The sequence below is a fragment of the Pristis pectinata genome, chromosome 11 (assembly GCF_009764475.1).
Source record: "Pristis pectinata isolate sPriPec2 chromosome 11, sPriPec2.1.pri, whole genome shotgun sequence".
In the NCBI taxonomy this organism is placed as follows: domain Eukaryota; kingdom Metazoa; phylum Chordata; class Chondrichthyes; order Rhinopristiformes; family Pristidae; genus Pristis; species Pristis pectinata.
Window position 1 is genome coordinate 13,457,687 of NC_067415.1, and position 15,519 is coordinate 13,473,205.

The 15,519-nt window shown below is 39.3% G+C and overlaps 1 protein-coding gene across 3 annotated transcripts in view; it reads left to right on the forward strand.

Moving 5' to 3' along the window:
- The window catches only part of cyfip1 (cytoplasmic FMR1 interacting protein 1), a 104,839-nt gene that overhangs the window by 48,731 nt on the left and 40,589 nt on the right, over positions 1–15,519 (forward strand). For all 3 annotated transcript variants that reach the window (XM_052025983.1, XM_052025984.1, XM_052025985.1), the window contains 5 exons: positions 108–199; positions 1,794–1,911; positions 6,213–6,335; positions 8,339–8,464; positions 10,450–10,616. In XM_052025983.1, coding sequence (XP_051881943.1) covers positions 108–199; positions 1,794–1,911; positions 6,213–6,335; positions 8,339–8,464; positions 10,450–10,616 — 626 coding nt within the window. The remainder of the gene's footprint in view (positions 1–107; positions 200–1,793; positions 1,912–6,212; positions 6,336–8,338; positions 8,465–10,449; positions 10,617–15,519) is intronic.

The window sequence follows — 15,519 nt, forward strand, 5'->3', positions numbered from 1 at the left end:
TATTATAAAAACTTAAATTTTAAAGTTATTAAATACTTGTATTTCTGCTGAATCGATGGCTTGCATGAAAAATGTCTTTCATACATTTTATCTTTGTAATTTTGCAGCAACTGCAGGTTGTACCATTATTTGGTGACATGCAGATAGAGTTGGCCAGGTACATCAAGACAAGTGCTCATTTTGACGAGAACAAATCAAGGTAGGTTTCTGAACCATTTGGCTTGTGAACATGTAAATATACAATCCTGCACTCATTAGAAAGAGAAGTAAATTGAGAAGTTATTATTCAGGAATGTGGATGGTGGCGGGAAGGGCTATAGCTTTCTGTTTGGCTCATGACCATATCATTGGAAAGCTTGATTGCGTGACTTTAGCGAACTCATTTTAGACAGTTTTAGGCTTCCTCCATCCATTTACAGGGAACTTTCGCTGCTTAGCGCAAAGCTGTCCCTAATTTGGCATCAGTTAGCAGTCTTGTTCGTAAGGGATACAAGATTATTGAAAAATAAGTTGTCTTATGTTTGAGTTTTTCTTGGGTTCAAGATGAGATGTATTGTGGCAGAGTAGAGATTATTCTCCACCTGGATATAAAACACTTGCTCTGACAGTTGTTGATGTCAACATTGGATGTGCAATATTTGTTAGTGCTAACATTTCCAATTCGATGCTGAAAAATATGATAACTTGTCTCATAATATGACCAGTATTCTTTTTATTTAATGCAAATCAGTGATGGCAGCAATGAGGTTTGTAAAGACCACATTGATGCATTGCATTATGTTCTGAATAACAAGGGCAGGATTCCCAGTCTGAATATCACACATTTTGCTTAATCAGAATCAGGTTTATTATCACTGACATATGTCATGAAATTTGTTGTTTTGCGGCAGCAGTACAATGCAAGATATGAAGACATAAAGATTACTATAAGTTATAAAAAATAAATAAATAGTGCAAAAGAGGAATAACAAGGTAGTATTCCTGGGTTCATGGGCCGTTCAGAAACCTTCTCCCCGTGGTAGTGACGCTAAGAGGGCATGCTGCCACCTTGAGGCACCACCTCTTGAAGATGTCCTCAATGGTGGGAAGGGTTGTTACCAAGATAGAGCTGGCTGAGTCTCCATCCTTCTGCAGCCTCTTTTGATCCTGCACATTGGAGCCTCCATACCAGGTGGTAATTAAACCAGTCAGAATGCTCTCCACCGTACATCTGTAGAGATTTGCAAGAATCTTTGGTGACACATCAAATGTCATCAAACTCCTAATGAATTAGCGCCTCTGGCCAATAGTTAATAACTTTCCCTCAAAATTGGAATTGAGTTGGGTAGCTTTAATTATATATGGATGATGGAACCACTGGTCTTGAGGAATCCCTTAATTTTCAATACATTAGTTGTGTTTTTGGTTTTTCATTTGGAAAAGGGCCTTAAATCAGATTTTTAATTATAAGTTAGGGTGCAAACACATAGTATTGTGATAAATCTCCATAATGGGAAATCCCGTATTTTTCTCAATTGCAACAGCTATAAAATTATTATGAGCACAAGTTATTTTTCAGGACTTTACAAGAAAATGTTTTCAATTCTCTACAAAATAAAGCTCTTTCAGTGTAATGCAAAAGGCAGGGCAGCAACATACTTGGGAAATAAATGAAGAGTGTCTTTCAAATAGGTTACAGGGGAAATAGTGCCATCCCATTCATGATTTTGATAATTGTTATCTTGCATTTAATCAACTTTTGATATTGAACTATGTTTCCTTCATGCTCAGTTGTGTATCTGTTCTTAATTAAGGTGGGCCATAACGTCTTCCAGCAGCAGTCCCCAGTATAACATTGTTGAACAAATGATCCAGATCAGAGAAGATCACATGCGTTTCATCTCTGAGCTAGCCCGCTATAGCAACAGTGAGGTATGTGATATCTAATTGATTGCAATTAATTCAAATTCCTAAATACATGTTTTGCTGCAACCATGCTTTTCTTGGAAAACGATAATGTACAAATAGGAAATTATTAACAAAGCCATCGGTGATACTTGTGGTCTTAACTTCCCCTAAGCTGATGGACAGAAAGAAGCAATGCATGCATAAATCCTCTGTTGTTGGATTAGTAACTGTATTGGAGTTGTAACTGTATTGGAGTTGAGCCTGTAGTTAGGATTCATTATTACTTAAAGGAATAGAAAACTATATTCTGAGTCCTCAAATAGAAACAAACATTGTAAAGTATTGGTTTATTATTGTCACTTGTACAGAGGTACAGTGAAAAGCTTGTCTTGCATACTGTTTGTACAGATTAATTCATTACACAGTGCATTGAGGTGGTACAGGGTAAAAACAATAACAGAATACAGAGCATTATCCATGAAGACAGTAAGTATCTATGTGGTGCATTTTAAACAAGTGTATTAACAAATAAACAAATGTAGCTCTGGAGTCAAGGTCACCATTTGGAGCAAAACTTGTAATCCACTATCCAGTTATTCACAAACCGTGATAGCTTGGCATCTGGCTCACTCTGTGCTGTTTCCTGTGCTTCTGCTTATTTTTTCTGAAATGCTGCTATCTGTATAATACTTAGGTGCAATTACATGGTGAGTTCCTGGGATTTCAGTAAGGCTGAAGGTAGGGCAATGTATTATAGTCGGGATGGTGTGTGACTTGAAGAGAAGCTTTGTGGTATTGGTGTTCTTGTGTGTCTATTGCTGTTGTCCTGTTTAGTAAAGGCCATAGTTATTGAGCTGTGTCAAAGAAGGCTTTGCCAGTCACTCCATTGTGCCTTGTTAATAATCTGCACTTCAGTCATTGCACGTTGGAATATGTAAGGTGGCAGCTGGGTGCCGTTCACGTCAACTGCTTTGTTGTGGATGATTCTGTGTTGCTTGGTATTGTCATCCAGGCAGACTTTTTGTAGAACCTGGAAAAACCTTGAAGGAGTTAAGAGATGAATTATTCACCACAGGTTACTTAGCCTCTGATAACTTGTAGCAAGAGTATTTTATGTGGTTAGTTTCTAGTTGACAATGCCCATCCTCTCGCCCTCCAAAAATTTAGGGGAATTTGGTTAAGGTAATACTGTTAGATGTTACGGGGAAATCATTCAAGTACTTGTTGGGGATGACTATTGCCTGAAATATATGCGGAATTAATGTTATTCACTTATCATCCCAAATTTGAATGTTGTCCGATCTTGCTGCATATAGGCAAGGATCACTTTGTTATGACGGGTTGCAAATAGAACTATTATCAAACAGCCCTACTTCTGTCCAAATGATCGAGGGGAAATTATTGAAAGAATCTTTGAAAATGTTTGGGTCTAACATACACTTCTGAAGACTTTCTAGACTAATGTACTTGAACTGATACAATTGGCCTCCAGTAATCACAGCCATCTTCCTTTGTGCCTAGTATGACTTTAGCTGGTAGAGAACTTTCTCTCTGATTTCAGTGGCCTTGAATTTTCATTGGTCTCTTTGATCCACACAGGCAAATATTGCCTTGATTTGAAAGCTTGTCACTTTCTGCTCACCTCTGAAGTTCCTCTCTTTTTATCTATGTTTTAACCAAGGCTGTAATTAAGTCTGGAGCCAGCTGGACTCGCTGGAACACAACCTCAGAGATGCTCAGTTTAATAGTCAATAAGTGCTGCATGATGGCACTCTCAGTGATGCCTTTCTTCATTTTAATGATCAAGAGTAAACTGATAGTAATTTGGCAGATTGGATGTCTCCACCTGGGGAATTTTCCAAATGGTCTTGTTGATGCTCGTGCTGTAGGTACTGGAAGATCTGGCTGGGAATGTGGCTAATCAGAGTCATAATCATATCGCAATGAAATGAGCCCTTTGCCCCATCCAGACTGTGCCAACCATTCAGTTCCCATTTACACTAATCATGTATAATCCATTTTATTATTTCCCTTCAACTCCCCCTAGATTCTACCTGCACACTATAGATAATCTGTAGGCCACGATCTACCAATTTGAATGTCTTTGGGGTGTGGTAGGACACCAGAGCACCAAGAGGAAACCCACATAGTCACAAGGGGAGCATATGAACTCCATGCAGGCAGCAACAGCAGTCAGGTTGGAACCTGGATTACTGGAGCTATGAGACAGCAGCTCTGCTACTTATGTCACTATGCGCAAATCTTCAGCACTACATTCAGGAAGTTGTTGGACATCCAGACCGTTGCTACGTCTTAATTGGCCTAACTGTATTCCAGCAACTTTGAGTGGCCTGGAACTGCTTTAAATCTATTATCATTGAGCCAGGTGACTATCTCTGGTTCAACAAGCATAGAAGAACACATTAGGAGTCAGGATGCCAAGGTTCATGGAGCTGCCTTCCCTTTGTTATTTGCTTTTCTGCCACCATTCATGAATAGATGTAGAAGGACAGTGAAGCTCATTATGAACCATTGGTTTTTGGATTTTTAGCATGCATACCATCATTTTGTTTTTTCACTAGCTTGGTCCTTCATTTTTTTATATATTACATGAAAAATTGATATTAATTGGCCTAAGCATTTTTTTTGGTATTACATGAAGGAAATCGAATTGCCTGAAGGCTGACTTCAGTGATGCTGAATACCTTGAAGGAGGCATAGAGAGATCAGCTAATGGAAGACTATTATCAATGCATCTACCTTTTTTTTGCATATATATGAATAGATGTAGAAGGACAGCAAGGCTCAGCATGAACCATTGGTTGATGGATTTTTAGCATGCATACCATCATTTTGTTTTTTCATCAGCTTTGTCCTTCATTTTCATTTATTCCTGTTTGTGTTCCTAATGTGTTTTTCTATACTTGTTGAACCAGATATATTCACCTGGCTCAATGATAATAGATTTAAAGCAGTGCCAGAGCACTTAGACAAAGTTCAGCTGATAGCCCACAGTATTATGAATGTCCACCTTTGATCTGCTAAGTCTGCTTTGATCTGCTAAGCTGTTGCCATTTTGGCATGCCCCCTGTTGTTGGGAATGACTTTCCAGTATTTACTGTGCTGGATGCGCCTATTTGTGAACGGTGTTTGGGTTGATGTGGGATAGCTGTCTTAGTTCATTATAACTTGTGGCAACTTGAGACAACTAAGTGTCTCCTTACCAATTTCAGAGTGCAGTTAAGAGACAACGACATGTGCTTTCCTTACCCCAGTTTGGATTCTGAATCATTTGTTAACTTTGAGGTTTTGGTCCAAGTTATTAATGTAAATTATGAATGGCAGACATTCCATCACCATGCATTAAAGTATTTCACCCTGATCACTTCAACATCATCCCCTAACAAACACCAGCTGTTTCCTTTTTTTGTTGTTCAGCTAGTTCAGTTGTTCTATCTTTAATTCTTGCTCTTTTAAGAAAGTCCACGGTCTTTCTTAAGAAAGAGTTAAAGGTTGATTTGGCAGGCTATTTGCTTTCTGATGCCATGAAAGCAATGGTTCATAAGGTAAGATCATGTTTTGTTGTTGAGTGTGTAGTTTCCTGCAAGCAACTTGTTACCTTGTATGCATATGGGTGCTGCTGCTTGTAATCCAGTATGATGATCTTGGCACCAGTCACACTTTCAAACTGCTTGCCAATATTTTAAAACCAGTAAGCTTGCCTCCCCTGTTTTCCTGGGCAAATATGCATCCATCACACTTTTCTCTGAGCCATTTATGCATATAGATCCCCCAAGTCAAAGGAAATTTGGAGAGCTTTAGTTTCATAGATTTCATAATCATTACAGTTATTATTGTTTGCATAACTACATGTTTATTATTTAATGTGCAAAGGCCATAATTCTACCATGAATCTTCCTGTATTATGTTAAGATATAATGTATGGAAGCTATATCTGTACAATCTGTAAGTGCTTTGGAAAGCACCCAGATATGGTGAAGGTGAAAATCTTGTACAGTTTTATAATCTAGATTGGTGGGGGGGTTGGTGGGAACATTACAAAATGCAACATTTTCTGTTATCATCTAAATACACATAGTTTTTTAAAAAGCGTTGGTGTCTGTCAGAAACTTAGGAATTGCATTTTTAGTCTTATTACGTTCATAGTTATCCTTTCAGTGTGGAATGTTTTTGTTTAGTTGAAATCAGAATATGCGAATGCAGTTTGCATTTAGTTTTGTTGCTGTGATATATTCTGTCCAGTTGAGTTGATTCTTTGGATCATTACATACCATATGCCCTTTCAATTTAATTACCTTTTGCAGGTAGTAACAGGGTCAGGCAGGCAAGAAGCTCAAAAGACTGATGCAGAATACCAGAAGTTGTCTGAACTGGCTTTACAGGGAATGCAGCTGCTGTCCCAATGGAGCGCTCATGTTATGGAAGTGGTAAGAAATCTAAATAAGTTTTTTTTTGATAAACTAATGTTCTATTCTCCTGTATGCCAGTTTGTCTTGCCCTACCTTTTCTAGATTCATTCCTGACTTTTTAATATGTGCTCTAATTCAGTCTCCACACCCTGCCTAGTTGTATCTGAATGGTTTTGAAACACCAGGTCTCAAAATGAATACCTATATTTAGTTCCTTTACCTGATCTACATTGTTATTTGTGACACGCAGGCTTATGGAGAAATCCAAGACGTACTTTAATTTTGTTGTCTTCGATGTCTATAACTCCTTAAGTCGATGTTTCTTTCAGTGCAAAAGCGAAATGCTGCAGATGCTGAAAATCTGAAATAAAAACACTGCTGGAAATGGTCAGTCAACATTCTCGAGGGAGAAGCAGAGTTAATGTTTCTTGTCAGTAGCCTTCCATCAAGATGGTTTCTTTTGCATAGTAGCACTAACAAAAGACTTTGCAGGGACACCTCTGGCATGGTGCATGTAAAGCATAGGCAATTTTCTGCTGGATGATCAATCTGTCTAAATTTCCTTTGTTCATGTCTTTGAAATGTTGAGGCAACGCATCCACACTTTTGCTGATTTAACACCCATTTACGTTATGAACAAGTAATTTTTCAGCCAGTATAATGAGATTCCACCTTGCAGTAGCTTGATGCTCCTTCCTACTATCTTGACATGGATTTTTTCAGCACATTATTAGAAGATTGCAATTTTTACCAATGCTTTGCTGTATTTTTTTTATCCTCTGTGAATTTTTAATGAGTGGTACACTTAAATAATTTGCTTTAGACAATTTTTGTTTAAAAGGAATAAGCACTCAGGATGGTGGCCATTAACCTCGATACTTCAACTAGAATGTTGAGTAAATTACTTTTCATTTGGGTCTTTATTCCTCTGAGGATATTTCTTGTGTGAGGAAACAATTCACCTAAATGAAAACTTGTACAATGCTTTAAAAATCCTTTCTAATTACTTCATGTCACACCTCCTTCAATAGTTCTTGCATCAGGTTGCAGCTTTGCATTGCAGATTCTGTGAATGTTTTGGATGAAACTTAGAGTCTGACAAGAAGTAAAAGGCTGAAATTATTTGGCTTTTCAGTCAGACATGCAGCTTGGAAAATAATGAACAACTCCATTCCATAAGAGAGAATCAGCTATGATCAGTGGCCAGGAGGCATTGCAGATTTGTTAATATTTGTATCATTGGCTCTTCAACAAACAAAATACCCTTTCAGCAGTTTAATGGAACAATTTTTTCCCATCTCCCTAGTCTATTTATTCATCATTTCCAAACACTAGTTACCCCTTTACAAACAAGTCTTGAAGATGTAGCCTGTGCCATTCCTACCGTCTAGAGACAAACATTTCTTCCAAATGAAATTGCAACTTGTGCATTCAAATTAATACACAAGGTTTGCTGTTCAGGATATAGTCTTTTTTGCGTTGGGGAGATGAAATGCCGATTAGGTAACTGCTTTGCAAAACACATCAATTCAGTGTGCAAGTATAATGTTGAACATCAATTTTAATGATTCACTATATTTTCAATCTCTTCTCTCCTTATGAACTCCCAATATAGTTCCCATGAAGTTCAAAGAAAAGCATCTCATCTTGAATTACACTTGTTTGCAACTTGTTACCCTCCACATCGTGTTCAACAATTTCAGATCATTTACTTTTTTTTTGCCAGTTGTTCATTATATCATTCCTACTTTCTGCCTATCATTCTGCGTGCATTTTCCCTTCTGTTTTTCTTTGCCTCCTTCTGTCCTTTATATCTGCAAATATCTCGTGTGTATTTGCGACATATTGCTATTCTGGCAATAGGTGGCACACTTTGAAATGTTAACTGTTTCTTGGCACCACAGATATTGCCTGACTAGTTAAGTATTTCCAGTGTATCTATTTATATGTTAGGTTTCCAGCACGTGATATTTTTTGCTAAAATGAGATTTTTCCCTCATTTTTACTTCATTATCTTACAGTACTCTTGGAAGCTTGTGCATCCTACTGACAAGTACTCCAATAAAGAATGTCCAGACAATGCAGAAGAGTATGAGAGAGCAACAAGATACAATTACACAAGTGAAGAGAAATTTGCACTTGTTGAGGTAGAATTCTAAAACATCTACCTGTTTATCTGAACAAGCTTTTTAAGTTGAGATTTTTTTTTAAAGAACAGTGCACAATTTCATTACTCTAATACAAAAATGTTAAAGATATAATGGCATTATTAAATAACTTTTTAATGGTCTCCTTAGCTTTGCCTATTCTTTCGATTGAAAACTGAAAGTCATGTCCATGTTTTGAACTTCCTGTGCTTCCCAGTGGTAGGCCTTATTTCCCATCAGGGCAAGGTCTTTGAATCTCCGTAAAATATGTCCTCCGTCTATGATTGTGATAGATTTATCACTAAACGATGAAACCTTTTGACCTGATTAGCTGCACTGCCCTCTTCTAATACCAGTTTCTCCCTGTGCTTGGTTGCACTTTTACAGCTGTTTGTAACCATTGCATTTCCATTTCCTTAAAACAACATTATTCCCCACCACCATTTCTTGTTCATCTTTTTAACAAGATGATACATTGATGTGGGATCAGCTTCTGTGTGTATACTGACCTCATTCAACTCTCTCACTCTACCATCTATCCTGACGTCGTTACTGCTTCTGTCATCCGTCTGCTTGTATGACATCCTTATTAGGCAAAACTAGTAACATCCTCATCCTCTGCCACCAGACCTATAACCCTGCCAATGATTTTCAGGTTAAACTGGACTAAGTGGGCTTTTCACCTTTTATCTTTACCACAACAAATACTTCCTACTTTTACTTCTATAATATTGTTTGCCTTTGTCTTCTTATCCCACTTACTCCTGCCACCCTTAGTCATGAATTTGTTCACTCTTAGAACAGTACAGCACAAAAACAAGCCCTTTGGTCCACGATGTTGTCCTGAACTAATTAAATACCTTATTAAACTAGTCCCTTCTGCCTACACGAGGTCCATATCCCTTCATTCTCTGCATATTCATGTGACTGTGTAAGAGCCTCTTAAATGGCTCTATCCTATCTGCCTCCATTACCACCCCTGGCAGCATATTCCAGGCACCCACCACTCTGTGTTGTTTATAAAAAAAAATACAACAACGACTTGCCCCACACATCTCCTTTGAACTTGCCCTCTCTCACCTGAAATGCATGCCCTCTAATATTCGACATTTCGACCATGGAGAAATAGACACTGGCTATATACTCTATCTATGCCTCTCATAATCTTACAAACTTCTATCAGGTCTCCCCTCAGCCTCTGCCACTCTAGAGTAAACAACTCAAGTTTGTCCAACCTCTCCTTATAGCACATGCCCTTTAATCCAAGTAGCATCCTGGTAAACCTTGTCTGCACCCTCTCAAAAGCCTCCACATCCTTCCTATAATGGGGTGACCAGAGTTGAATGCAATACTCCAGGTGTGGCCTAACCAAAGTCTTATAAAACTGCAACATAACTTCCTGACTCTCGAGTTCAAAGCATGCCATATGCTGCCTTTACTACTACTTTATCAACTCGTACGGTCACTTTCAGAGAGCTATGGACATGAACCCCAAGATTCTTCTGTACATCAATGCTGTTAAGCTGTATTGAGGCAAATTATATTATCCTCCATTTAAAATAGCACCAGTAGCTGAAATTTAGCTGAGTTTATAAATGAACTTGGAAAAAGGCTGCAGTATCTTGAAAAATTGATCATGAATTGGCAGTAGTTTTTGTTTTAATATATGTTAATAAAAGCACCAAGTGAACTGGTTTGGATAAAATATCTTGATCATTAAATAGTATTGTCTTATTAATATTAGTGGGAGGAAAAATAGTTAAACTATTACTTTTGACTAATTAATCTGTCCTTTGAGTCATTTATCACTTGTGTAATAGCTGTAAAGGCTTAAACATCAATTGTGAGATGATGTCAAATATACAGTCTCTAGCTTAAGGTCTTCTAAACTATAACTCTTTCCTGTCAATTAAAAGCAGCATAATATTTATGTTAAAAACTGTGTTCATTAAACTTAAATATAATTCAACTGTTTTGCAATGTAGGTTATAGCAATGATAAAAGGACTACAAGTGTTGATGGGTAGAATGGAGAGCGTGTTCAATCATGCCATTCGACATACCATTTATGCTGCACTCCAAAACTTTGCTCAGAAAACACTTCGTGAACCTTTGCGTCAAGCCATCAAAAAGAAGAAAAATGTGATCCAGAGGTTTGTGAATGTGTTGTTGCTTTTTTGTTTGGGTTTTTTATGTTGGAGACCTATAATTAGCCTCTGTAATTTGCCTTAAAAAAACAATTGGAGTTGTTTTATTGTGGAGTTGATCTAAGTTTTACACGTGCCATTGTTTTTCTGTTGAAATAGTAAATCCAGTAAGAATACTGAAACACTTGCCGGCCATAAAGGAGGTTGATTTGGAAAGTGTGGTTTGAGGGACTGGGGTGAGATTGCACTGATGAATTAAAATGTAGCTTTTCAAATTGACATCAGAAAATCTTAAGGGGAAGCAGTAGAGATCCCAGAAGATTGGTGAGGCTGTTGAATCTGTGAACATTTTTTGATGTCAGGTCAATGACATCTTTCCTATAACAGGGTGACCAAAACTGAACATACTGTTGCAAATGTGGCCTCACCAATATCTTATACAACTGCAACATGTCCCGACTGATGAAAGCCAGCATGCCAAAAGCTGCCTTCATCACCCTGTCTACCTGTGACACCACTTTCAAGGAATCATGTACTTGTACTCCTGGGTCCCTCTGTTCTACAACACTCCCCAGGGCCCCACTGTTCATTGTCAAAGTCTTACCTTGATTTGATTTTCCAAAATACACCACCTCCCACTGATCCGAATTAAACTCCATTTGCCATTCTTCAGCCCACTTTCTCAGCTGATCAAGATCCTTCTGTAGATCCTGATAACCATCTTTACTGTCAATAACACCACCTATTTTAGTGTCATCTACAAACTTGTACATTCTCATCCAAATCATTGATTATAGATAACAAATAGTGATGGGCCTAGCACTGACCCCTGGGGAACACCACGACTCAGAGGCCACCAGTCCAGTAAACAATCTTCCACCATCACCCTCTGCTTCCTACCATCAAGCCAATTGTATATCCAGTTAGCTCGCTCTCCCTGGATCCCATGTGATCCAACTTTCCATAGCAGCCTACCTTGTGGAACCTTATTTGAGACTTTGCTGAAGTCCATATAGGTTACGTCAATCTTCTTGGTTACTTCTTCAAAAAAGCTCAATCAAATTTGGAGGGCATGCTCTCCCATGGACAAAGCCATGCTGACTATCCCTAATCAACCCCTGTTTTTCCAAATGCTTGTATATCTTATCCCTCAATCTCCTCCGGTAATTTACCTACCACAGATGTTAGGCTTGCTGGTCTATAGTTCCCAGGCTTTCCTTTATAGCCCTCCTTAAATAAAGGTGCAACATTAGCCGCCCTCCAGTCTTCCAACACTTCACCTGTTGCTAATGATGATGCATCTCTCTCAGCTATCGCTCCGCACCCGCAATTTCTTCTCTAGCTTTCCACAGTTGTTCTTAGATGTAGCTGATCAGGTCCTGGAGATTTATCTACCTTCATATGCTTTACGACATCCAGTGCCTCCTCTGCTGTAATGTGGGCTATGCCCAAGACATCAGCACTAGCTATCTTAAGTTCCAAAGTCTTCATGTCCTTCTCCATGGTAAAAACAGAGGAGAAATATTTATTGAGGATCTCAGCCATCTTGTGTTGCTTCACACAAAGCTATCCACTTTGGTCTTAGAGAGGCCCTAATCTCTCTAGAATTACTCTTTCTCCCTTAACATACTTATAAAATCTCTTTGGATTCTCCTTAATCTTCTCTGCTGAAGCTACCCCATGTCCCCTTTTTGCCCTTCTGATTTCCTCCTTGAGTATACTCTGGCATCCACTATATTCCAGGGATTCACTTGATCCCAGCTGCCTATACCTGACCAATGCCTCCTTTTACCTGACCAGAGCCTCAATATCCCCTGTCGACCAGGGTTCCCTACTCCTGCCGGCCTTGCCCTTCACTTTAACAGGAACATGCAGATCTTGAACTCTCAAGATCTCAAGATTACTTTCAGAATGGTGAATTTCATCATCTTTGTCTTCCATGGCATAGTGGTGGCTCCAAACACGTGGAAAGTGGTTGATGGAAAGTGGTTCTTGTCATGAACCTTTATTTTCACAGTTCAAGTTAGTAGAAGACCTGTGTTTTGCACGTGTTGAGTATAAAGCCCATCTTCGTGCATAATTCAATGAGTGAATCGACTATGGCTAGGAGCTCAGCATCCAAGCGCATGCAAACAGAAGTACAATCTGCATACTTCAACTTGACCACTGAGATTTCTGGAAGTTGAACAGATTTCTGAAGATTAGCTCCACTCCCATAGGACATTCATTGGAGGCAAGGTGTAACATTAAGGCAAGGGAAAAATTGGAAAAGTGCTGGGGCAATGATGCAGCTTTGTTTAACACTGGTTTCATTGAAATTGGATCTGTTGTAGATCCACTAGTTCGTATCATGGCTTGCATGCCTTTGTGTAGCAAACATAAAATGGAGACAAATTTCTGTGAATAGCCAAATTTGAGGAAGGTATTCACAGTTCCTCCTAATCTTCAATGATGTACTGCCAGCTTGATGATGGGAATCAGGCTTGTAAGGTTTTAATGTGATAATTGTTAATGTGTGGAACTTGTACTTTTGAAAGTTACAAGGAAAGGCAGTGAAAATGATATTGAATTAAAATTAAGCTAATGATCAATTTATCATTAAAAGTTCATATGAAGCCAAGCAGCCATAATTCTGGGCAACTTCAAATGAAAATCATGATTAAAAATGTTGGAAGTACTTGGATGGATAAACTTTCAATTACTGCAGCCTTCCTGATAGAGGACATGAAATTATTGTTTATTTAGAACTATGTTTTTTCTAAGTTGTTACATTGTTTTTAATTCTCTTGTTTAAAAAAATTAGACATTGTTTTGTCTTCTACATGTAGTTGAAGATCTGTCCTTAAACAATTGACTGATTTAGAAGTGAGATGAACAGTTTTCCAATTTGTGTGTGCCATGCATAGAAACATGGAAAAACTACAGCACAATTCAGGCCTTTCTGCCCACAAAGCTGTGCCGAACATGTCTCTACCCTAGAAATTACTAGGCTTATCCATAGCCCTCTATTTTATTCAGCTCCATGTCACCTATGTAACAGTCTTTTGAAAGACACTATCGTATCTGCCTCCACCACCATTTCCCGCAGCCCATTCCACGTACTCACCACTCTGAGTAAAAAAAAAACTTACCCCTGATATCGCCTCTATATCTACTCCCCAGCACCTTAAACCTATGTCCTCTTGTGGCCACCATTTCAGCCCTGGGGAAAAGCCTCTGAATATCTACCAGATCAATACCTCTCATCGTCTTATACACCTCTATCAGGTCCCCCCTCATTCTCCGTCTCTCCAAGGAGAAGAGGCCGAGTTCCCTCAGCCTGCTTTCATAAGGCATGCTCCGCATTCCAGGCAGCATCCTTGTAGATCTCCTCTGCACCCTCTCTATGGCCTCCACATCTTTCCTGTAGTGAGGCGACCAGAACTGAGCACAATACTCCACATGGGGTCTGACCAGGGACCTATATAGCTGCAACAATACCTCTCTGCTCCTAAATTCAATTCCCTGATTGATGAAGGACAATACATCATATGCCTTCTTAACCACAGAGTCAACCTGCGCAGCCTCTTTGAGCATACTATGGACTCGGACCCCAAGATCCCTCTGATCCTCCACACTGCCAAGAGTCCTACCATTAAGACTATATTCCGCCAACATATTTGACCTACCAAAGTGAACCACTTCACACTTATCTGGGTTAAACTGCATCTGCCACTTCTCAGCCCAACTCTGCATCCTGTCTGTGGCCCTCTGTAACCTCTGACAGCCCTCCAAACTATCCACAACACCCACAACCTTCGTGTCATCCGCAAACTTACTAACCCACCCCTCCACTTCCTCATCCAGGTCGTTTATAAAAATCACAGAGTAAGGGTCCTAGTACAGATCCCTGAGGTACACCACTGGTCACCGACCTCCACTCAGAATATGACCCTTCAACAACCACTCTTTACCTTCTGTGGGCCAGCCAGTTCTGCATCCACACTGCAGTGTCCCCTTGGATCCTATGTCTCCTCACCTTCTCCATAAGCCTTGCATGGGGTACCTTATCAAACGCTTTGCTGAAATCCATATACACTACATCTACTGCTCTCCCTTCATCGATGTGCTTAGTCACATCCTCAAAAAATTCAATCAGGCTCATAAGGCAGGGCCTGCCCTTGACAAAGCCATGCTGACTATTCCTAATCATATTATACCTCTCCAAATGTTCATAAATCCTGCCTCTCAGGATCTTCTCCATCAGCTTACCAAGCACTGAGGTAAGACTCACCGGTCTATAATTCCCTGGGCTATCCCTACTTCCCTTCTTGAATAAGGGAACAACATCCGCAACCCTCCAATCTTCCGGAACCTCTCCTGTCTCCATCTACGACGCAAAGATCATCGTCAGAGGCTCTGCAATCTCCTCCCTCGCCTCCCACAGCAACCTGGGGTACATCTCATCCAGTCCCGGCGACTTATCTAATTTGATGCTTTCCAAAAGTTTCAGCACCATCTCTTTTCTAATATCTACATGCTCAAGCTTTTCAGGCCACTGCAAGTCCCCACTACAATCCCCTAGATCTTTTTCCATAGTGAATACTGACGTAAAGTATTCATTAAGTACCTCCGCTATTTCTTCCAGATCCATACACACTTTCCCACTGCTGCACTTGATAGGCCCTATCCTTTCGCATCTCATCTTCTTCACATATTTTTTAAATCTTGCATGAGTTTGCCAGATATTGTTTAACTTGAATGCATATATACACTTACCATCCATGATGCTTAAGGGCACCATCTATGAATTAATTCTGTCATTTGCTTTATCTTTTAATGAAGGTGTGCTCTCCTTTGCACCATTATATGGAACAACCACTTTGAAATATTGTTAGAACTGACGCTGATACATTTGTCCTGTCTGTCT